The sequence below is a fragment of the Dreissena polymorpha genome, chromosome 1 (assembly GCF_020536995.1).
Source record: "Dreissena polymorpha isolate Duluth1 chromosome 1, UMN_Dpol_1.0, whole genome shotgun sequence".
Taxonomy (NCBI): domain Eukaryota; kingdom Metazoa; phylum Mollusca; class Bivalvia; order Myida; family Dreissenidae; genus Dreissena; species Dreissena polymorpha.
In genome coordinates this window covers 70,698,181-70,721,382 of record NC_068355.1, presented here as the reverse complement: position 1 = coordinate 70,721,382, position 23,202 = coordinate 70,698,181, and the positions used below count along the sequence as shown (strand labels likewise).

The 23,202-nt window shown below is 36.9% G+C and overlaps 1 protein-coding gene across 3 annotated transcripts in view; it reads right to left on the bottom strand.

The window, feature by feature from the left end:
• Nucleotides 1-1,184: 1,184 nt before the first annotated feature.
• Nucleotides 1,185-23,202, bottom strand: part of LOC127834188 (uncharacterized) — a 56,780-nt gene continuing 34,762 nt past the window's right edge. For all 3 annotated transcript variants that reach the window (XM_052359850.1, XM_052359835.1, XM_052359842.1), the window contains exons 6-14: nt 21,650-21,713; nt 21,245-21,439; nt 17,899-18,001; nt 13,718-13,790; nt 11,890-12,027; nt 4,496-4,632; nt 4,018-4,169; nt 3,748-3,837; nt 1,185-3,399 (exon numbers count right to left, since the gene is read on the bottom strand). In XM_052359850.1, the coding sequence (XP_052215810.1) occupies nt 1,385-3,399; nt 3,748-3,837; nt 4,018-4,169; nt 4,496-4,632; nt 11,890-12,027; nt 13,718-13,790; nt 17,899-18,001; nt 21,245-21,439; nt 21,650-21,713 (2,967 nt within the window). In that variant the 3' untranslated portion in view covers nt 1,185-1,384. The remainder of the gene's footprint in view (nt 3,400-3,747; nt 3,838-4,017; nt 4,170-4,495; nt 4,633-11,889; nt 12,028-13,717; nt 13,791-17,898; nt 18,002-21,244; nt 21,440-21,649; nt 21,714-23,202) is intronic.

The following is a 23,202-nucleotide window of genomic DNA, read 5'->3' as shown; positions in this document are numbered from 1 at the left end:
ACCACAACTTTTGTTGTTTATCAATATGGACAATGATCGTTCAACTTCTTCTACGGTAAAAGGTTCATTAAATTAATTAGCTGATACATCAATAAATTCTGTATTTTCATTATTGTCGATTTCCACAGCATCTGTGTCATATAGTAGTTTGCCAAAATATGTATACCATTCGTCAGCTGTAATAGTTGAGTGTATACACGGTTTAATGTAAGTACGTTTGATTTTCCTCCAGAACATAGACGCATTGTTTCCTATATCGTACAGTTGTTTTCTCTCACGACGTTGAAAGTCTAGAAGCTTATTCTTACAGAAATCTTTAAAGTCGTTCCTCATCTTGAAAGTTACGCAGATAAATTGCTGAATTTGTTACTCTAAATTGACACTGTAGAGCCAAAAGTGCATATTCATTTAAAAGGAATGTAAATATAAAGTGACTTAACAGTAGAACATATCCACTACTCCTTCATGAAAAACACGAAAACGACGCCATCTTGGAAGTAAGTTGCAACTAAACTCACTTAACCCTTTACCCATAAGAAGCAAAGTGAAAATGGCTTTTGCAACCAGCATAAAACCAGAACAGCCTGGGAGTAACTCGCTGTCTGTTCAGGTTTTATGCTGTTTGCTGCTTATCAGTGATCAAGGCTTCCAAATGAAGCCTTTAAAACTTGAATTTAGTAAGAAAGGCATCTAATGCAATGTTACTTTCTAAAGGTCTACAAATGCGTCAAAATACGTATCTAAGGGGTAAAGAGTTAACCAGTACGCTCCAAGCTACGCATGCCCCCCTGATAAGTATCCTTGCAAATACCCTGTGCAGTTCTCACAGGCTTTCAGCTTTTATGAATCTGTTGGTGTAATAGAAGACTAGTCTCTTCTAAATGAAATTCCAGTATAGGTGGAAAGTGATGTCCTGACCCTGTCCAGACGGCACATGCTCATCTAGGAGATACTTTATGTCCTGACCCTGTCCAGCCGGCACATGCTCATCTAGGAGATACTTTATGTCCTGACCCTGTCCAGACGGCACATGCTCATCTAGGAGATACTTTATGTCCTGACCCTGTCCAGACGGCACATGCTCATCTAGGAGATACTTTATGTACATGTATTAAGCCTGGTTTTCAAACCCTAGTAAGCAAACAATTTTACCATGACCCATAGAAAGATTTGAACAATGACTGTTTAGTCAGCAAATTTCTATAATCTTGTATATAAGAAACAAACATTAAGTAGGAATAATTACGTACCATAATGTGAAAAATATATTACACTATGGAATGAAGAGCTTTGGCTATGATCTTAAATATTTATTAAATACTTAGTATTATTAATAAATGAATGAGTCTCTAATTGATTCTATTGCCTGAACGGCTCATACATATCAAAGAGAACTCGAATATCTGACAAGGTACTCAGGATAGCACTGTGTGTTATCAAACACAACAAATATCTGTGGGGACGCCATATTGTCGACAGCTGTGTGAGTGGCAAGGCCGGAGGGATCCTTTGCTGGCCGCCTCATTTCCTTAGATCCCTGACAAATACGGCCAACGAGGACCCTGGCAACTACCATAAAGCAGTCATTGCTGGCATGGGCTGCAGCGACATCAAACAATGTTTTGTGTGACCCATTGTCAATATCCATGGGCTCTGGTTCATGAGAAGACTGAATATGGGCTGTAGTGACTAACCTTGAAGTAGGCTGCATTGTTGAACCACCTGGATTAGAACCTTGCAAGGTAATGGTGTTAACTGGAATGTTTTGCTGAACCACTCCAGTCTGAGGCAACTGAAAATTCATATTGGTTCTTGCTCCTCTACAAGTGACAGCTGGGTCTGAACTCTCCTTTAATCTCAAATCCTCCCTGAGTCTAGCAAGTTTTTTTATTTTGCACAAGGTCAAAGGCAGGCGATGACACTTGCATATTCCCAGCAAGTCTGTTCCAATTCTATTAGATTGCTGTGAGTGACTTGTTGAAGGGCTTCCTGAATTTGCACCACCAGTAATGAGTCTTGTCAGATCATCTCTGAGCATCCCTGTGCTATTCGACTGCACTAAAGACTTGGAGGGTTGCACATCACGGCTTTGACTTGGTTGACAGACACTGGGGACTTGTAGATGGCTACCAGCTAACAACTGCCCTGATCTAAACGATGCACTGTTAGTAGACATATTTCCACTGCTAGATTTTGTCAAAGTGATATTGGTTTTGGAATCCCCTGTTGTGAGGGAAAGCTTTGACACTTGTGGCACTGAAGGATTGTGGTAAACACTGGATGCGGTTGACTTACTCTGCTGGGAAGAATCCATCATAAAATACAAAGCACTGGCAAAATATTTTGCCAACTTTTCACGCTTTTCAAAACTAAATGCTTGAACCCTTTTCGTGGCATCCTTCAAAAAGGAAAGTCCCTTTAATAAATGATCACAGATTTGCCTCGGAATTCTGTGACAATTGCATGGCAGAGCATCAGTAAGCTGGATACCAGGTATGATGGTAAATGTAAATGTGCCTTCTTCTCTTTTCTCTAGTACACCATACTTTAATGCAATTTTGTATTTTGAAGGTTTTCTGAATTGTAATAAAACACTTTTTAGTTCGTTTTCATTGTTGGCAATGCAGAAACGTAAAATCAAAGCTTTTAATACTTGTTGTTCATTCTGTCTCAGACTGTTCACATAGTCTAATCTTGACTTGGGATCTTTACTAACAGAGTCACCTATGTTCCAGTTCAACCTGTCTTCTGCTGCTAACATACCATTCTGTGAAGCACTGCCCTTTATCAGACCACCACTAGAGCGTGCATTCTGAACCACATTCTCTGACTTGGCTGCTACAGCAGTGGACATATTTCTTGTCACAGTAGAGGTCCCAGAGTCAGCTGGGGTTTGGAATGAACAGCTAGGAACATGCTGTGATGGCACACCCTTCTGGTAGCTGATAGCGGCTGTTCCAATACTTTGGGTCACAAGCATTTTATGAGCACCTTCTACCTGCTGTCTAGCCTGTTGTAGTTGAAACACAGATGCTTGTCCAGCTGCATTTGCTGCTAATGATGCAGACACAGGCTGAGACCAAGACTGGGTTAACCCCTTTCCAAAAATTGAACTCCTAAAAGGATCATGAGGCATTGCAGTGTTGGAATTACTTGCCAATTGGTTGGTGGGAGGCACTATTTGGTTTGACTGCACCACTTGCTGATTAACGGTGCAAATACCTTTAGCATATGAGATACTTCCCAGAGCAGGGGTCATCAGGGGACCAAAGCTTGTTCCTTGCATTGTTAGTCCTCCATACCTCATAAGATTTCCTGATTGATTGGATGATATAGGAGGGTGAAGTGAAATTACGCTGGCCACAGCATTACTGCTAAACTGTGGTAGGGGTACAAGATCTGAAAGTCACACATAACGAGACATCAATCAAAATAAGCAAAATGTGCATGACACATAGAAAGCTAACACAATATTATCCCCAATGTTAATAAAAAATATAACACAAATTTCAAATATTTATTTATGAATTAAAATGAACAGAAAGACTGATCAACAAAGGGTTTCCTAGCTTCCTTTTTCTAATAAAATTCGGGAGACAGTTGTGCTCAACATATTACATTAAGTAACTTAATTAGGTTCTTTGTAAGCAATGAGGATTTTTGTTAACTATGTCTAATATACAGGATTACGGGACATATTTACATGATTAATTCTATCACACGAAGGTCACAATATTACATCCTTACTGGGTAAGGTGGCTGCTGAGAAACCTTGCCCATGTCCACCTTTCCTGGTATATCTGTGAGAATATGCTGCAGATCTTGCAAAGTAGATGCCTGTAAATGAAAACATTATAGTAGTATTAATTACAGGATAATTCTTTTCTTGAAAAAGTGACATTTGCAGAGAGTTAGAGATTGGTTATATAATTGTTTGTGGATGTGAAAAACTATTTATGTTTTGCCACTTCTTTTGTTAATGTACAATTTCGTTTTATAAACAAACAAATCAATTACCATTTCCAAATGCAACAGCATTCTTTCCAGACACTCTGAGATCAAATCCTTCATTGCAGATGGCCTCAATGGCACTAACATCTGTGCCGTGAAACAAGCGAGACTCGTAAGTCAGCCTCATTCCCAGCTCCTCAATCATGTGACTCCTTGTTCTGTAGAAAGCATCAAGAACAATTTGACCTCTTTTGGAAAATATGCGTTTAATGCATGTGCAAAAAGTACCACCATATATAAGCCATTATGAATTTCATTAAAAAACATAATTTTAAAATTTATTAAGTCGTTGACTATGTAACTGTCATTCTATATTTCAATATTTAATTATTTCAAAACATTTTGTTAACAGACATTGTTGTAAATTAAGCAAAACAAAGAAACAAATTTTGACCAGAAACATTTCCCTTTAGAATACAATTTGAGATTTCCCATAGGGGCTTGGGGAAAACATCCCCCCACACACACACAAACAAATACCTACACAGAATATTTCTCCCAGATCTTGTGATTCTGAATTCGGAAGATCTTCTTCACATCACATTTCATGAACTTCTGAACGTGCTGGATAATGTCCACAAATTCCATAGACGTCGTTGATAAATCTATGAGGCTATATACCTGCAATGTATGTTATTGGCAAAGCTATGAACTTGTATCATAAGCAAAGATTCTCTAAGCAATTACGGTGTTTAGGGGCCTTCAAGCAAATTTCAACAAAAGGTAGAAAATAGGAGAATATTCAACTAAATAAGTTGTAAAATGGTGCCCTAAAATAAAGAAGTATTTTTAAAAGAGCACTCAACAACCAAACATTGAAAATAATTACAACAAGTAATGTAACAATACCACAGAAAAAGAGTGTTAATGTTCCCTTTTTAACTTAATTTAAAAGACTTTTTAATCCTATGCAAGGTCTGTATTTATGCTACCTACACAAACAATTTAAGCATAAAACCTCCATAAAAACTCAAATTAATTATTGGAAACGTGTGTAATGGTGACCTTGACTGGCATCACATAACTTCAATCCGATGTCAACTATTAAGTGTTCAACTTTTATTTATATTTAGTACTAGTGGCCTTGATACCCCTGGCTTTAAATACAATCCCAGACAAGGTCTGAATGTATGCTACCTATACAAAACAAGAGCACCGCATAACGGGTGCCACGCTTGGCTACGGGTGCAGTTTTGAATAAATGAAAGCATGTCAGATTTTTTTTTTTTTTTTAAAGGTCACAGTGACCTTGACCTTTGACCTAGTGACCCAAAAATAGCTGTGGCGTGTAGAACTCATCAAGGTGAATCTACATATAAAGTTTCAAAGTTGTAGGTGGAAGCAATTTGATATTAGAGCCAATGTTCAAAACCTTAACAAAATGTTAAGGTTTTAGCATGACGCTGACAGCAGACGAAACGACGAGCTGGCTATGACAATACCTCGGTTTTTCTCCGAAAACGCCAAGCTTAAAATCACAGCAAATAATACCTCCATTCAAAACTAAGATATTGAATAACCGTTTTTTCCCCATTTCAAGTAAAGTGAACTTAACTGGCCTCAAATGAAATGCAAGGCTAGATCAGCATGTGGATTAGATACAGACTTTCCATCATATCTGAAGTTCTTGCAAGGAATTTATTTAATCTATTGTTAGTTTACTGTGACATAAAACAAACTGAAACAAGTTAAACAAACTGAGGAGCTGCGCCATGAGCGCATGATACGCCCGTCGTTCGCCAATGAAGTAGTAAGGTAATAAATAACCCTTTGAATCATTTTTTTACTTCAGTTTATTTGTATTTGAATACATGGTTTATTTTATAAGTACATGAGCATGGAGCGCCGTCTCCTTGACATTCATACCATATCTTTTTTTGAGTATATGTATGCATTTCTTTAGAGGATATGGAGTTGAAGTAAACCTGTTATAGATATTTTGACCAATAATAAAAGAGAAATGTAGATGGGTAAGTGGTAGTGTACAATCGGAATAGAAAAAAGCTCACCTTGTTCAATTTTTCAGGGATACTATTTCAATGGAGCATAATGTATCATCTTGCAACATCAATTTAGATTGAGGTTTGTCCATAGAGCAATTAGAAGAATACACAAGTAATATCTGCAAAAATGTTTGTCATAAATGAGATGGTATACTCAAGATTTATTGACTGAGAGAAATCCAGATAGCTTTATGATCTGAGAAGTATGTCTCTAGTGTGCCACATTGGAAGTTGTCAATATTTGTGAATATCAAATCAATAGTGGATCCGTAGTCATTAGTAGGATCAGTTACCACTTGTTTGTAGTCCAGCTGTTGAACCATTAGTTTGTGCAGTCGGTTTTTGTCTGGTGTTTCTTTATTCCAATCAATGTTGAAATCACCCATCACTACTACTTTTGAATCTTTGATGTGTTTTTTGTGAATAGATAAAAGTAGCTCGCAAAGTTGTTTTGTTGGTTTATTTGGCGGTTTATACACATTTATTATAGCCAAATCTGCCATTGCTGTTGTTCTTGAGATTGCTATTTCAATGCCTTCAAAGGATTCATTTGATGGGAAATCACATTGAAATAAATGTTTTGAATAGATAGCAATTCCATGTGCAGGCCTTCTATTTGATTCTGACATTTGTGAATCTTGTCCCATAACTCTGGAACGACAATTCAGAATTCCGTCAAAAACGAAAGGGGATCAGGGTTTATCAATATTAAGATTGTGTTGAAATTTGAAAAAAATCCATCGAAGGATATTTGAGCTACAGTAGGACATTCAATGAAATCACGAAATTTTGACGAACAAAGTCCCATAACTCTGGAACGACAATTCAGAATTCCGTCAAAAACGAAAGGGGATCAGGGTTTATCAATATTAAGATTGTGTTGAAATTTGAAAAAAATCCATCGAAGGATATTTGAGCTACAGTAGGACATTCAATGAAATCACGAAATTTTGACGAACAAAGTCCCATAACTCTGGAACGACAATTCAGAATTCCGTCAAAAACGAAAGGGGATCAGGGTTTATCAATATTAAGATTGTGTTGAAATTTGAAAAAAATCCATCGAAGGATATTTGAGCTACAGTAGGACATTCAATGAAATCACGAAATTTTGACGAACAAAGTCCCATAACTCTGGAACGACAATTCAGAATTCCGTCAAAAACGAAAGGGGATCAGGGTTTATCAATATTAAGATTGTGTTAAAATTTGAAGAAAATCTGTCAAAGGATATTTGACGTAGCGTACGACATTAACAGACGGACGGACGGACGGACAGACGGACGGACGGACGGACGGACAGACGCGGGGTATACCATAATACGTCCCGTCATAGACGGGCGTATAAAAACCGTCGGAGACGGGTGATGCTCCCCAAAGGTTTTTTTTGTCACAATATTGCACTATATATTTAGATAAAAGGAAACATCTTGAGGGGCATAACTGCGGACAAAATAATACGATGGATGGTTTAGCAACTTAAAATTTTCAAATGGCCATAACTCTCTAAATAAATCATCTAACCAGAATCCACAAATAACATGTGCATCTCCTCAAGGCAGTTAAGCTTCTCATAAAGCTTCATTGAGTTCCAGTCAGTAGTTGGGGAGAAATAGCCCGGACAAGAATTGCACTATATGTACAGTTTGTAGAAAATTTCAAAGGGCCATAACTCTGTGAAAAATCATCCGACCATAACTGGCTGATAAAATGCACATCTCCTGTTGGTAGTGAAGCTTCCCATAAAGTTTCATTGAATTCCCGTAATAAGTTGCTGAGAATTAGCTCGGACAAGAATTGCACTGTATGTACAATGGAAAAGGCTATAACTCTGTGAAAAATCATCCAGTGAGAACCGGCTGATAATATGCACATCTCCTCTTGGTAGTGAAGCTTCCCATAAAGTTTCATTGAATTCCAGTCATTAGTTGCTGAGAAATAGCCCGGACAAGAATTGCACTACATGTACAGTTAATGTGAATTTTCAAAGGGCCATAACTCTGTGAAAAATCATCCGACCAGAAGCCGCTGATAATATGCACATGTCCTCTTGGTAGCGAAGCTTCCCATAAAGTTTCATTGAATTCCGGTCAATAGTTGCTGAGAAATAGCCCGGACAAGAATTGCACTATATGAACAGTTAATGGAATATTTCAAAGGGCCATAACTCTGTGAAAAATCATCCGACCAGAACCGGCTGAAAATGTGCACATCTCCTTTTGGTAGTGAAGTTTCCCATAAAGTTTCATTGAATTCCGGTCATTAGTTGCTGAGAAATAGCCCGGACAAAAATTGTGCATCGACGGACGCACACACACACGCACGGACAGACGAAGCGGCGACTATATGCTCCTCCAAAAATAAATTTTGGGGGAGCATAAAAATATAATCAAGCATTAATTTCACTGTTAGATGTTTATCATTTCATAACAAGTATAAATCAAACAAAACAATAATGTGTTCAAATTAAGTGATGTAAAAATATATATATTTTTCATTAAAGGCCAATTTATTGGTGAAAACACAAGAAAAATAAGGGAATGCTACGTTATAAAAAGAATCCAAATCAAAGACATAGAACATAAAATATCTCAATTTGCAGATGCTACATCTCTGCTACTTGACGGATCAGAATTATTCCTTAATTTTACCTACACTTGCTTTACGAATTTTCAAGGTTCTCTATAACAAAACAAATTTAAATGTAATAGACTCAATGAGGTATTGCACTAGATCAATAAAAACTAAATAGAAACTGACATGGGGAGCTACAACTTGTAAAGTTCTTGGGATAATCTTTGATATTTACTTAGAAAAGATGGTAATAACACATTTTGATAACAAAATTGACAGAATTAAAAGTGCAATAGGTAAGTCATTGAAATTGTAGAAATATTACAAGTTTAAGCTATAATGTAATTATTATACAAATGAGTGGATACCATTTATTTAACTGTAACAGACAACTGCCTTCAGATAACTTCTGCCAAGTCTGACATTCAGTTGTTCACAAGGAGATGTCAATTTTCATTAAACAAATTTTTTTCAAGCTACAATAACATACTTATGCCAAAGAATGGAACAATTTACGCAACTCTTACAGAGATTGCCCAAGGACCATTCCTATCAAGTTAATTAAAAAAAATCATGTGAATAATGAAAACATGACATTTAAAGAAATTATAGATTTTCGAGGATAAACAACAGAACAAGAGGGCCTGAAAGGCCCAAAGTCGCTCCCTTGAGATAAAAAGAAATGACCTGTTCTTTGCAGCCCAAGATATCTATGGAACAAATGTTCTAACCAAGTATCATGAAGAATGAACAACAAATGGCCCCTTGGCGGCCATGTTTTTTAACAGACCTGAACCATTTTTTAACTCTTCCAAGATATGTCCAAATTTCATGAAGATTTGGAAAAAAAAGGTGTCTTCTAGACTGTTCACATGTTGTCACTATATGCATATAAAGAAAACTGCCCCACTCCCTGACGGCCATGTTTTTTCACTGATCATGACCATTTTCAAACTCATCCGAGACATCCACATAACTAATGTTTTGACAAAATTTCATGATGATTAGGCAAAACATGTGACTTCTAGAGTGTTCACAAGCTTTTTTACTATATAAATATAAGGAAAAAGACCCCCCTACCCTGGCGGCCATCTTTTTTTACCAATCCAAACCATTATCGATCTCAACTGACCTATCCAGGTGTGGTAGTGCGGTCTCCTTCGCGTAGGCAAATGAACCGGTCACAGGACAGTTACAAGTTATGTAACTTTGCGGGCACTTATGTAATGCGGAAATATTTATTTGACATACTCTTATTTCCAGTCAGGATGAATATACTGACTGGTTGCAATTCCATTAACTAAAGGCGTTCAGTCAGGGACGCCTAAATACACTCAAAGAATTTATTTATAAGTGAAAACCAAGGCAGGTTTAACAAAAAAAACTAATTTTTATTCCAAGAACTCGGAAAATGAAGAACAATGACAGAAAATTAAGAACAGGTACAAGCCAAGTCTAAAGAATCTAAGTATCGTTACAAAAATGAACAACATACAGCAAATACATTAATGAATGTAAAAAGAAGTTCAAAATCTGTCCAAAAAAAACTGATATAAATATACGTTACTGTTAGTCTAGAAAGTGCTTCAAAAATCTTGTTTACAAAATAGGTCTAATTTAATCTAAAGAACAATATTTATGGAGATTAGGAAACTTCAGTGAATCAAATGTAGAAATAAGAAAAATTTACTACAGTTATTGAAATAGAATCGAGTCTTTCTAATTTAGAAAATGCCAAATAAAAATAATCTAAATAATAAGAATAATTTAGAAAATAATGCCAAAATATCTTGATGCTGGTGTTAAAAGTAATTTAGAGTTTAGTTATTTCAAATTCCAACCTTTTTCAAGAGCTGTTAACTTTTCAAGAAAGCATCAAGAGGAGGTGTTTAAATCAGCCCAAACAGCTTATTTTATACAGTTCAGAAGAGAATAATGGCAGAGTAGTCAATTTTCCCTCAGAACAGTGCATTTATTAATGATCAATATCTTCCCAAATTCCAGAGCAGAACTAAAAATAGATAACTGAACCAGGTTAAACAAGGGAGATAAATACTGCATAAATACTGCAAAATCATGTACATGTTTTCTTTGTTTTAGTTATCTCATAGTTGAAAGGCTTATCATAAGTGTTAATGACTAAAACAGTTATGTTAACTATGATCATTCTGTGTTATGAAAAAATACATAACACAGTTAATGTCACATCATATTGACATAATAAAACCAAACTTTACTACACAGGAAACCAATGTTCTGACCAAATTTCATGATGATTGAGCAAACTAGAAAGTTAACAAGATTTTACTATAGCCATATAAGGAAAAATGCCCCGCCCCTTGGCAGCCATGATTTTCAAGCCAAGGTTACAATTTTTGAACTCATCCAAGATATCATTAGGACAAATCATCTGAGCAAGTTTCATGAAGATCCGAAAATAAATGTGGCCTCTAGAGTGTTAACAAGGTTTTACTATAGCCATATAAGGAAAAATGCCACGCCCCCTGGCGGCCATGTTTTTCAAGCAACCGACATCATTTTCGAACTCGTCCAAGATATCATTGGGATGAATCTTCTGGCCCAGTTTTATGAGGATCGGACAATAAATGTGGCCTCTAGAGTGTTAACAAGATTTTACTATAGCCATATAAGGAAAAATGCCCTGCCCCTTGGCAGCCATGATTTTCAAGCCAAGGTTACCATTTTTGAACTCATCCAAGATATCATTGGGACAAATCATCTCAGCAAGTTTCATGAAGATCAGAAAATAAATGTGGCCTCTAGAGTGTTAACAAGGTTTTAATAAGGCCATAAAAGGAAAAATTCCCCGCCCCCTGGCGGCCATGTTTTTCAACCAACCAACATCATTTTCGAACTCGTCCAAGATATCATTCGGATGAATCTTTTGACCAAGTTTTATGAGGATCGGACAATAAATGTGGCCTCTAGAGTGTTAACAAGATTTTACTATAGCCATATAAGGAAAAATGCCCCGCCCCTTGGCAGCCATGTTTTTCAAGCAAACCTAACCATTTTCGAACTCATCCAAGATATCATTGAGACCAATCTTCTGACCAAATTTCATGAAGATTGTACAATAAATGTGGCCTCTAGATAGTTAACAAGTCAATGTTGACGCCGCACAAGGCACGATGGACGACGGACAAAAGGCGATCACAAAAGCTCACCATGAGCAAGTTGTGCTCAGGTGAGTTAAAAATGGCATTAACAAAATCTCACACCAAACACATGATCAGGTGAGCTAAATGCCGTTTCTCAACTTCTAGGCTCTTAGCTGTACCTGGTTTGGTGTAGGGTCCTCCCAGAAGGCTGGAATGTTGACCATCTTGCCAGAGTAGCTGGAGGTCCAGGGTTTCAAACTGATACACAGGTCATGTTCATTACACTGCCACTTCTTCATGCAGTGGCGACAGAATGACTGCAGTCAAATAAAAATATTTTAAGCAATTTGGCTCCAGAAAACCAAACAATATTTACAAATGTGTAAGAATCACTGAAGCACCAACAACTCAGTTGTTATTACACCCGTGTTTAACTCTGACCTGCTTTATGAAGACAGTGGCCATTATATTTCACAACCAAAATTATTTTTCAACTGTGTTTAACAGTCGTACAACAGTCAATTGGAGATGCAAAAAGTAAAGAGTTTGTGTTGTATGCTTGGCACCTCTATCACCATGGTGCCCACCATGCATAAGCAAATAATGGTGTGTAGGGGTTGGTTTATCTGTGATTATTATGCAAACATCTTCCAAATAAAATAAGTCAAAGTATGTTACACATTTCTTATTATTTCGCTTGAGAGAGATGGTATGTGGTTTACAACATATTGTTGCATTATACCCATGATGCTACACTTGTGACTGAATTTTACCTGTATCTAATTAGAGCTTTGGTAAGCTTCTCATTGTATAAATAATAATGTTAGTGTGATGTATATGTGCATAGTATGGGTGCTTAGCTAAACATGATATTTCATAGTTTATTTATTACATATAAATGCAAGAATTAAATACAAATGTACCTGCATAGTACTTACACTTATTATAAGTGTTCTAAATTGTGATTTTAATCTTTGTAAAAGGATGCCAACCAGCCAACTTACTTAAGTGTTCCCCTGCCTAAGCGTCCTTTTTTACCACATTCCTTAACTGGCTGTTTAAGTCTGGTTTGACTGAATTGTATTGTAAAAGGACTATAATTCGTATAAATCTGTCAACTTCTTAAAGATCATCTACACATTAATATCATTAAACTGTGAAAGTTTTAGTGAGATCCATCGAGTACTAAAAGAAAAGTTCAACACATAATTTCAGGACTAATAATGCTTTTGCTGCCAATACTTCTATCTTAAAGATTATCTACACATTTAGGTCATAAAACTATCACGATTTTAGTTGATCAATAATTTCTGTAACAATATAATTGGTTATCATAGAAACAACAATCTTTGCCTTACATACAACTTAAATAATATTCATATTCCTGATTTGATTGTCTATCCGCATACTTTGTTACATCAACCTTGCTTGATTACTTTTTGAGTAATCAAAGGATCCAGATGTTAGTTTTTTTTATTATTTCTGGAACAAAAGAAACCACAATTGTCTTCCAAAACAAGAGATGTGTTTGTCAGAAACAAAATGCCCCCTTCTGCCCCGCTTTGAAGCCATAAATTTGACATTTGACCTTAAAGAATGACCTTGACCTTTCACCACTCAAAATGTGCAGTTCCATGAGATACACATGCATGCAAAATATCAAGTTGCTATCTTCAATATTGAAAAAGTTATGACCAATATTAAAGTCTTCCGACAGACGGACAGACTTTGACGGACGGACAGTGCGATCACTATGCCCTCCTTTGAGGGGCATAAAAAACCGATGTGATATTAGAATTCCAAAACCTTATGCACTTTCTGAAATATTGCAGGTTCAAGATGGCCCAGGGTTAAACTGATAGTCCCATCTGGAGATATATGTTATATGGGACTATTGTAGCTTGAAAAAGGGAGAAGACAGACAAATTTCAAATGTTCAGAAAGTGGACTTATTTTGTATTAACCAATCTGTCTGTTTATACTTCTTATTTCTTATGGGGTACATACATTTGAGCACTGTGCACATTTGAATCTCTTCACTTCCTCATCCACTACCAGAGCTAGGCTGCACTCTGGGCACCTATAATACAGCATGAAGTACCATATGAACCTTGCTTAGAAAACAGGGCTTAACGCATGTGCTTATAGTGTCGTCAGAGATTAGTCAGAGACGACACTTTCGGTCATAACTTTAATTTTGCTGAGAAGAGACTTACTTACAACAAACCATTACAGCGGAATGTCATCTCTGATTAGTCTGTGCATGCTGCACAGGCTTATATGGAAAAATACTTGACGCACAGGCATTAAACCCAGTTTCTCAGGGCAAGGCCAGATATACCTTCCTCAGGTTGCATTGTTGAAATAAACAATAAACCATGCTTTATATTCTAAGTTTTCTTCACAGGACATTACATAAGAAACCAATTATTTTATAGGATGTACACTTAATTGTACATTTTGTTCAATGTTACATTTTAGTTAAAACAAGAGGGCCAAAAAGGCCCAAGTCGCTCACCTGAGATATAAAGAGAAATGACCTGTTCTTTGCAGCCCAAAATATCAATAGAACAAATATTTATGAAGAATGAACAACAAATGGCCGCCTGGCGGCCATGTTTTCAACAGACTGGAAGCATTTTTTAACTCGTCCAAGATATTATTGGGAACATTTTCTGACAAAGTTTCATGAAGATCCAACAATAAATTTGGCCTCTACAGTGTTAACAAGGCACATATTCATGTGCACAACGGAAGACAGACAATTGACAAAAGGTGATCACAAAAGTTCACCATGAGCAAAAAATATTATGCTCATAAAGATTGTCACCATGTGTGAAGATCAGCAAGTGTCATTCAGATTGAACTAAAAATGTGACTAAAAATATTCACAATCTTTCATTATAAACAACTGTGGAAGTGCTATCTTATTCGCTTACGCAAGTGAACCGGTCACGGAACGGTCACAAGTTATGTAACTTTGTGAGCACTTATGTAATACCGAAAAATTTAAATAGTCTAATTAAAGAACGCTTATTTCCGGTCAGGATAACACCACTGACTGGTTGTAATCTAATTAACTAAAGGCGTCCAGTCAGATACGCCTGAATACACTCAAAGAATTTATCTATGGTGAAAACCAAAGCAGCTTTAACGAAAATAAGTAAATTTTATTCTAAGAACTAGAAAAATGAAGAACATTGACAGACAATTAAGAACAGGTACAAGCCAAGTCTAAAATATCTAAGCATCGTTAAAAAGGAACACATACAGCAAATACCTTAATGAATGTAAAAAGAAGCCTGTTTAAACTTTTACTCTTATATAAAAGAAGGTGTATTTTCTCAAACCGTCATTGCTATGAATATTAAACCGGTTATATTTACCATTTTTATAACCTTTTCTGTACATATTGTATCATATAACAGAAGGGAATAGTAACAATATATACTGTGAACTCATTACAATCCAATATTGAGTAAGGAGATTATTCATATCCATGTCTATTCATATACATTGGAAACCCTCTAAACTGGTTCCTCTCTATACCGGAATCCTCTCTAAACCGTACAATATGTCCGGTTCCATTTTTTCCCCTATAAAACCCTGCGTAAAATATCTCCTCAAGACAGGTCAATTCCGAATACTGGTCATTCTTTGAATAAAAATTGGGTAATTCCATACGTAATCATGTACCTTTCTAAATTGGTCTGAACCGGTTTATTGCACCTCAGACCTAGAGACAAAAACTTGTGAAAGCGGATTACAGACGCGTGAAATTAAAAAAGGTGGTCAAATTTTTGCAAACTGTAACAAGAGGGCCTGAAAGGCCCAAAGTCGTTCACCTGAGATTCAAAGGAACTGACCTGTTCTGTGCAGCCCAAGATGTCATTAGAACAAAATGTTCTTACCAACTTTCATGACTAGTGGACACCCTGGCAGCCACGTTTTTCAACAGACCAGAACCATTTTCAAACACATCCAAGATATAATTTAAACAAATATACTGACAAAGTTTCATGAAGATTCATAAGTCCATATAAAGAAAAATGCTCCGCCCACTGGTGGCCATGTTTTTCAAGCAACTGAAACGATTTTCGAACTTGTCCAAGATATCATTAAGACAAATCTTCTGACAAAGTTACACGATGATCATACAATAAATATGGTTTCTACAGTGTTAACAGGGTTTTACTATAGCTATATAAGGAAAAATGCCACGCCCCCTTGGCGGCCATATTTTTCCACTAACCGAAACCATTTTTGAACTCATCCAAGATATCATTGGGACAAATCGTATGACCAAGTTTCATGATGATCAGACAATAAATGTGGCCTCTAGAGTGTTAATAAGGTTTTACAAATGCAATATATAGCCAAATTAGGAAAAATGCCCCGCTCCCTGGTGGCCATGTTTTTAAAGCAACTGAAACCATATTTATACTCATCCAAGATATCATTGGGGCAAATCTTCTGACCAAGTTTGATGAAGATCGGAAAATAAATGTGGCCTCTAGAGTGTTAACAAGGTTTTACTAAAGTCATATAAGGAAAATTGCCCCGCCCCCTGGCAGCCATGTTTTTCAAGCAACCGGCATCATTTTTGAACTCGTCCCAGATATTATTGGGATGAATCTTCTGACCAAGTTTCATAAAGATCGGACAATAAATGTGGCCTCTAGAGTGTCAACAAGGTTTTAACAAGGGAGTTAACTACCAGTATTAGAAATTATGTAAAGGTTATCTTTCTTAAACATTAGACTGTTCACATGTTTCACTATAAACATATAGAGAAAACTGCCCCGCCCGCTAGCGGCAATGTTTTTTCACCGATCTGGACCATTTTCGAACTCGTCCGAGATATCAATGAAACCAATGTTTTGACCAAGTTTCATGATGATTGGTCAATAATTGCGACTTCTAGAGTGTTCACAAGGTGTCTCTTTAGCCATATAAGGAATACCGCCCCGCCCCCTGGTGGCCATGTTTTTCAATGGACTGGAACCATTTTTGAACTCAACCAACATATCATTTAGACAAACATTTTGACAAAGTTGCATGAAGATGGAGCATTAAGTGTGACTTCTAAAGTGTTCACAAGGTTTTTCTTTTTTTTAACTTAGTGACCTAGTTTTTGAACCAGCCTGACCCAGTTTCGATCTCAGTCGAGGTATCAAAGGGACAAATGTTCTAACCAAGTTTCATGAAAATTGGACAATAAATGTGGCCTCTGGAGTGTTCACCAGGCAAAATGTTGACGACGCACAATGGACGACAGACAAAAGGTGATCACAAAAGCACACCATGAGCATGTTGTGCTCAGGTCAGCTAAAAACAACACACAAGTTAAATGCTATCGCTTTACAAATTTTGATTCAAAATCTAATATATTAATAATGACCATAGGCATTCAAAAAGGATTATTTGTAAGCTCAAATGAAACAAGAGGGAAAGAGGCCCTATATTGCTCACCTGGGACCAACACCATCATACATGTTCAGAGCAGATTTTGTATGTGTCATGTTCCATTTTAGAACTCAGAACTTATAACTTTTTTATTTCATTACAATTAATGTTTTAAGCAAGTTTTATAATTAATGGTAAAACATGTAGGTTCATAAGCATTCACTTAGTTTCACATTTCATGTAGGGAAATAAGGAAACCTGCCCCAACCTCTGACAGCCTTGTTTTTCAAAGAACCAGAACCATTTTCAAACTTATCCAAGAAAACATGTAATTGTTATAACAAATTATCTGAGAAGCCATAGAAAGAAAACTGCTCACCCCCCCCCCCCCCCTGACTGCAACCAATATTGAAACTTGGCCTAAATAAATGTATTATTAAAACATGTTCTGTTAAATGTTTCATGAAATTTTGAGAAAAATGTTGACTTCAATGTCCTCAAGCCTTTTCTTTAGTTGATAATGACCTTAATTGTGACAAGACATGAACCAGAAAGAAACATCATAAGGACCAATATTCTTACCAAAAATGATGACGATTCGGCAATAAATGTGGCCTCTATAATGTTCACAAGATAAATGTTAACAATGTACAACACAATGTTTGCAGACAAAAAGTGATACCAATAGATCGCCATTAACTTGTTGTTCTCAGATGAGTTAAAAAGATATCCCAATTGATATCCTAAATTGGCCTACTTTGTTCGCTCCGCAGTGTACTTACTTGACAACATCTGACATCTGTTCCAGGGCCTCCATTGTCTCCTTGTTCCACTTGTCCTCTAGCAGCTCTATCACCATCACAGGGTGAACCTTCCTCAGCTCACCTGCAGGAAACAACACCTCTCATCAGCATCAGCAGCACCCTCATCATTATCATCAGCATTATAATTATTAAATCATCATCATCATCATCATCATCATCATCATCATGATGATCATCATCATCAATATCAAGGTCGCCGTGGTGTAATGGATATGGTGTCCGCCTAGCGACCGGGAGGTCACAGGTTCGATCCCCGCTGTGGGAGCGTTCTTTCGATCTCCCATATAGACACCAAGTACTGGTTCTAGGCCCAGGAAACGGACTCGAGAGCATTTCAAATAAGTAGGAATTACTTTCTATGCAATCGAGCTAAAATAAATAGGTTTAAACTAAACTAATATCAATATCATCATCATCATCATCATCTTCATCATCATCATCATCATCATCATCATCATCATCATCAAGCGCCATTCTTGCTGCTTATTTGAGCATAATTCATTGTTTTATCAAAAATATCCATTATAAATGCATGCTATTTTCCAGAATGCTCAACACTATTAACTTGAAGGTTGGAAGGGCTGTTGTCAACATACGGAAAAGTAACTAATCGTTGGTGTTAGCTAGCAGCAGTTTTTAAATCAATAAAATCTTTGAATACAATTTAAACAAGAGGGCCTTAAATGGACTGTCAACCGGGATTGACGAAAAAAGAAAAGTTCTAAAATACCGTATTGTTTTACAATTATTAGTTTATATTGATTAAAATATCATGACCTTTCTTTTTTCGTTAATCGCAGTTGACGGTCCCTTTAAGGCCCAAAGTCGCCCTCCTCAGAAACAAAGGAACTGACTTAGTCTGTGCAGCCCAAGATATCATTTAGAACAAATGTTCTGTTTAAGTTTCATAAAGAGTGAACTATAAACGTAACTTTTAGAGTGCTATCAAGATTTCACTACAGCCATATAAGGACCAACTCCCCGTCCCCCGGTGGCCATTGTTTAAACAGAATGGAACCATTTTCAAACTCGTCCAAGATAACATAAAAACAAATATTCTGACCAAGTTTCATGAAGATTGGACAATAAATGTGACTTGAAGAGTATTAAAAAGTTTTCACTATAGCAATAAAAGGAAAAATGACCTGCCCCATGGTGGACATGTTTTTCAACCAACCAGAACCATTTTTAAATTCGTCCAAGATATCATTGGGGCTAATCTTCTGTCTTAGTTTCATGATGATCGGACAATAACTCTAGAGTGTTAACAAAGTTTTACTTTAGCCATTTAAGGAAAAATGCCCCGCCACCTGGCGGCCATTATTTTAAACCAACCTGAGCCATTTTCGAACTCATCCATGATATCATAGGGACAAATCTTTTGACCAAGTTTCATGAAGACTGGACACTAAATGTGGCTTCTAATGTGTTAACATTGTTTCAATATAGCTATACAGTCGAAACTGACCTAACGGCCACCTGAATTTACTGGTCACCTGTAGACAACGGTCAGTCTGGAATCCCTCCAACGAAAAACACTCTATATTACACCTGAATTTAACGGCCACCTGGCCATAACGGCCAACGGCCACTATATTCAACACCGAAAGTCATGTTTGAACTGAAATCAACGGTCACGCGTCAGTCGTCTCGAGTCGCGAAAATTAAAAACACTGCACATCATTTGTCCGTCTAGTTTGCGGTTAGAGCGTTGATAGCGGTAATTGCCTTTGATATTATAAAAGCGGCCCGCTGCGAGTAAACAAATAATAAGGTGTTGAGAAGGTTTGTTTTCCGGGAGTAATTGTGGGGGTTTCTTCAACAGAAAATATGTCAGAGTTTTGACACGTTTAAAGTAATAATTGCTAATTAAATGACCGCTAATTAGTACATTGTACTTACAACATTGAGTATCGATTTTAAAATAACATTTTCGGATCATTCTTTAAAAGAGCTTTCTAGCATTCACAACACTTTTAAAAGCAATCGGAATAATAAATCATGGAATAACAATGAGTGGTGAACGTAAATTCCTCACATTATAGAAGCGAGTCAAGTGTTTGAAACTGTTTGAATCTGGAAAAAGTTCGCGTGTAATAGCAAGTGAGCTCTGTGTTGGACGTACGCAAGTGCAGAGTGTGCTTAAGCGTAAGCGAGAAATTATGGAGGAGTATGAATCAAATGCAAATGTGAGTTTGAAGCGTTGTATTTTGTATGAGGTTGTTGAATTAAAATGCTTTTTGTGTGATGTTTGCGAACGAATAAATTTTAACACACTTATTGCGTCTTTTTCTTTTAATTAGAATGGTACAATATCACCGTACTATCGGTTTATGAAAGCGAATCCGCTTTTAAGACTTGTACGGACGTGACGTCAACGGCACGTGTCAAGTTGTTCACTGAATGATTGAGATGCATGAGTAAACAATTATACTAGCGTTGATAAAGTCATTGCTTTAGTTTAATGACAATATGAAATTAAATCAATCTATAAGGTATTATTCTGTATTATTCAATGTAAGTAAATTCTGTTATTATGCTTAGTTTACGGCAATCAGCATTTGTTTAACACTGTATTATAACGACTGGGTGAGGTAACGACGTAGCAATACTACCAACTGACAAACCATCTTAAAATTGTGATCCGAATTCAACGGTCACCTGTGGACAATGGTCACTTTGGTCATTTCCCTTGACTGACCGCTGAATTCAGGTTTGACTGTATATAGCTATTTAAGACAAAATGTCCCTCCCCCTTGTGGCCATGTTTTTAAAGCAACCTGAACCATTTTTGAACTCGTCCAAGATATCATTGGGACAAATGTTTTGACAAAGTTTCATGATGATAAGAAAATAAATAAGGCCTCTAGAGTTTTAACAAGGTTTTTCTACAGCCATAAAAGGAAAAATGCCCCTCACCCTTGCAGCCACGTTTTTCAACCAAACGGAACCATTTTTAAACTCATCGAAGATATGACTGGGAAAAAAAATTTTGACCAAATTTCATAAAGATCGGAAAATAAATTGTAGCCTCTAGAGTGTTCTCAAGGCAAAATGATGACGATGCAAAACAGACAAAAGGCGATCACAAGCTCACCATTAGCACATTGTGCTCAAGTGAGCTTAAATCAAGTCCTTGTTCGGATTTGCAAACTTTGTAATTGCCAGCTCTTTTTGCTTAATTTGAGTTGCAAAAGTAGATGAACAAGTGGCGACTGAACAGGCTAATCTGGGACAACACTTTCCTCACATGCATTAAAACCCATTATCACAGAGGGATGCTGAAATGTATTAAATGACCTACTGATAGGCAGGGAGCTATTGCAGTCCAGCTTTGGACATCCAACGGAGCCTTTCTTCTCTCCTGTTAGCACCTGCTTTGTTTTCTTTGTGGCGCACTCGTTGCAAGCAAAGTGGCCTTCACAGCATTCAATTAAACTGAGGTGGCTAAAAAGGCTGTCACAGCCCTGGCATGCTAGTTTCACAGGGGGCGTGGCAGCTGTAAAGTAATTAGTGGGATTATGCAACTCATTCTTGCACTCATAAGAATAATATCCAATACATATATGGATATTGACACTCCATTGAAAAGAGGGATTGCTCTCAATAAGGCAACTCTATTTACAATGCAGACCAAGGAAAATGAGTGTAGATATAAGTTTAACAGTCAGAAGGGCCTTCAAATGCTTAAATACAATTATTAACCTACTTTTAAGCTTAGCAACAGGAATTGTCATAGGCTCATCTTCTGGAATCCATTCTTCAAGCACTGACTGCAAAAAATGAATATAAAGAAAATATGAAACAAGGGCTGTTTGTAAAACATGCATGCCCCCCATATGGGCTCTAAGTTGTAGTGACAGCCATTTTGTAAATATGTTTTTTGTCCCTGTGACCTTTGACCTAGTGACCTGAAAATCAATAGGGGTCATCTGCGAGTCATGATCAATGTACCTATGAAGTTTCATGATCCTAGCCATAAGCTTTCCTGAGTTATCATCAGGAAACCATTTTACTATTTCGGGTCACTGTGACCTTGACCTTTGACCTAGTGACCTGAAAATCAATAGGGGTCATCTGCCAGTCATGATCAATGTACCTATCAAGTTTCATGATCCTTGGCATAAGCGTTCTTGAGTTATCATCCGGAAACCATTTTACTATTTCGGGTCAGCGTGACCTTGACCTTTGACCTAGTGACATAAAAATCAATAGGGGTCATCTGCTAGTCATGATCAATCTACCTATCAAGTTTCATGATCCTAGGCATAAGGGTTCTTGAATTATCATCCGGAAACCATTTTACTATTTCGGGTCACCGTGACCTTGACCTTTGACCTAGTGACCTGAAAATCAATAGGGGTCATCTGCTAGTCATGATCAATCTACCCATGAAGTTTCATGATCCTAGGCATAGCGTTCTTGAATTATCATCCGGAAACCATTTTACTATTTCGGGTCACAGTGACCTTGACCTTTGACCTAGTGACCTCAAAATCAATAGGGGTCATCTGTGAGTCATGATCAATGTACCTATGAAGTTTCATGATCCTAGGCCTAAGCGTTCTTGAGTTATCGTCTGACAACCACCTGGTGGACGGACCGACCGACAGACAGACCGACCGACAGACCGACATGAGCAAAGCAATATACCCCCTCTTCTTCGAAGGGGGGCATAATAATAGTCAGATGTATTAAATTATGCTTTGTAGGTAAAGGTGAGAGAAGCAATTATGTCTCTATGAGAAATTGCAACACTTGATTATTCTCCACATTAGTTTTTTTTCAACATTTTCTATGAGGACACAGTTTAGCCACTTCATGATTGTCTTTACAGCTGGTTTCAGAGTTGCTGGCATGGTGACACATGTGATATTTACCGTGTGTAAATATGTTAAGGAAGCATTATCTGTACGAAATGCTATTTTAAATAATACCACTGAATTATAGTTTGACTTTCTTCAAAGAAGTGTATGTATCACTTTGCAGTCACTGATAGTATTTGTAATACATTGTCCTTACTGCCTTTAACATTATTATGTTTCTCCTTGTCAAAATCGTTGTTTATCTCGGTTCTTATTTTGTTTAGAAATGTCATTTCATTGAATTTAGTTCTGAAATGTCATTTTACTTACTAACATATATACATCATTATATTGATTTGGTTACCTACTATAGTATAAGGATACGTGACATTACTTTATTTATAATTATATGCATTAAAGACGATGTACTTATGTATAAGTCTTAATAAACTGTCTG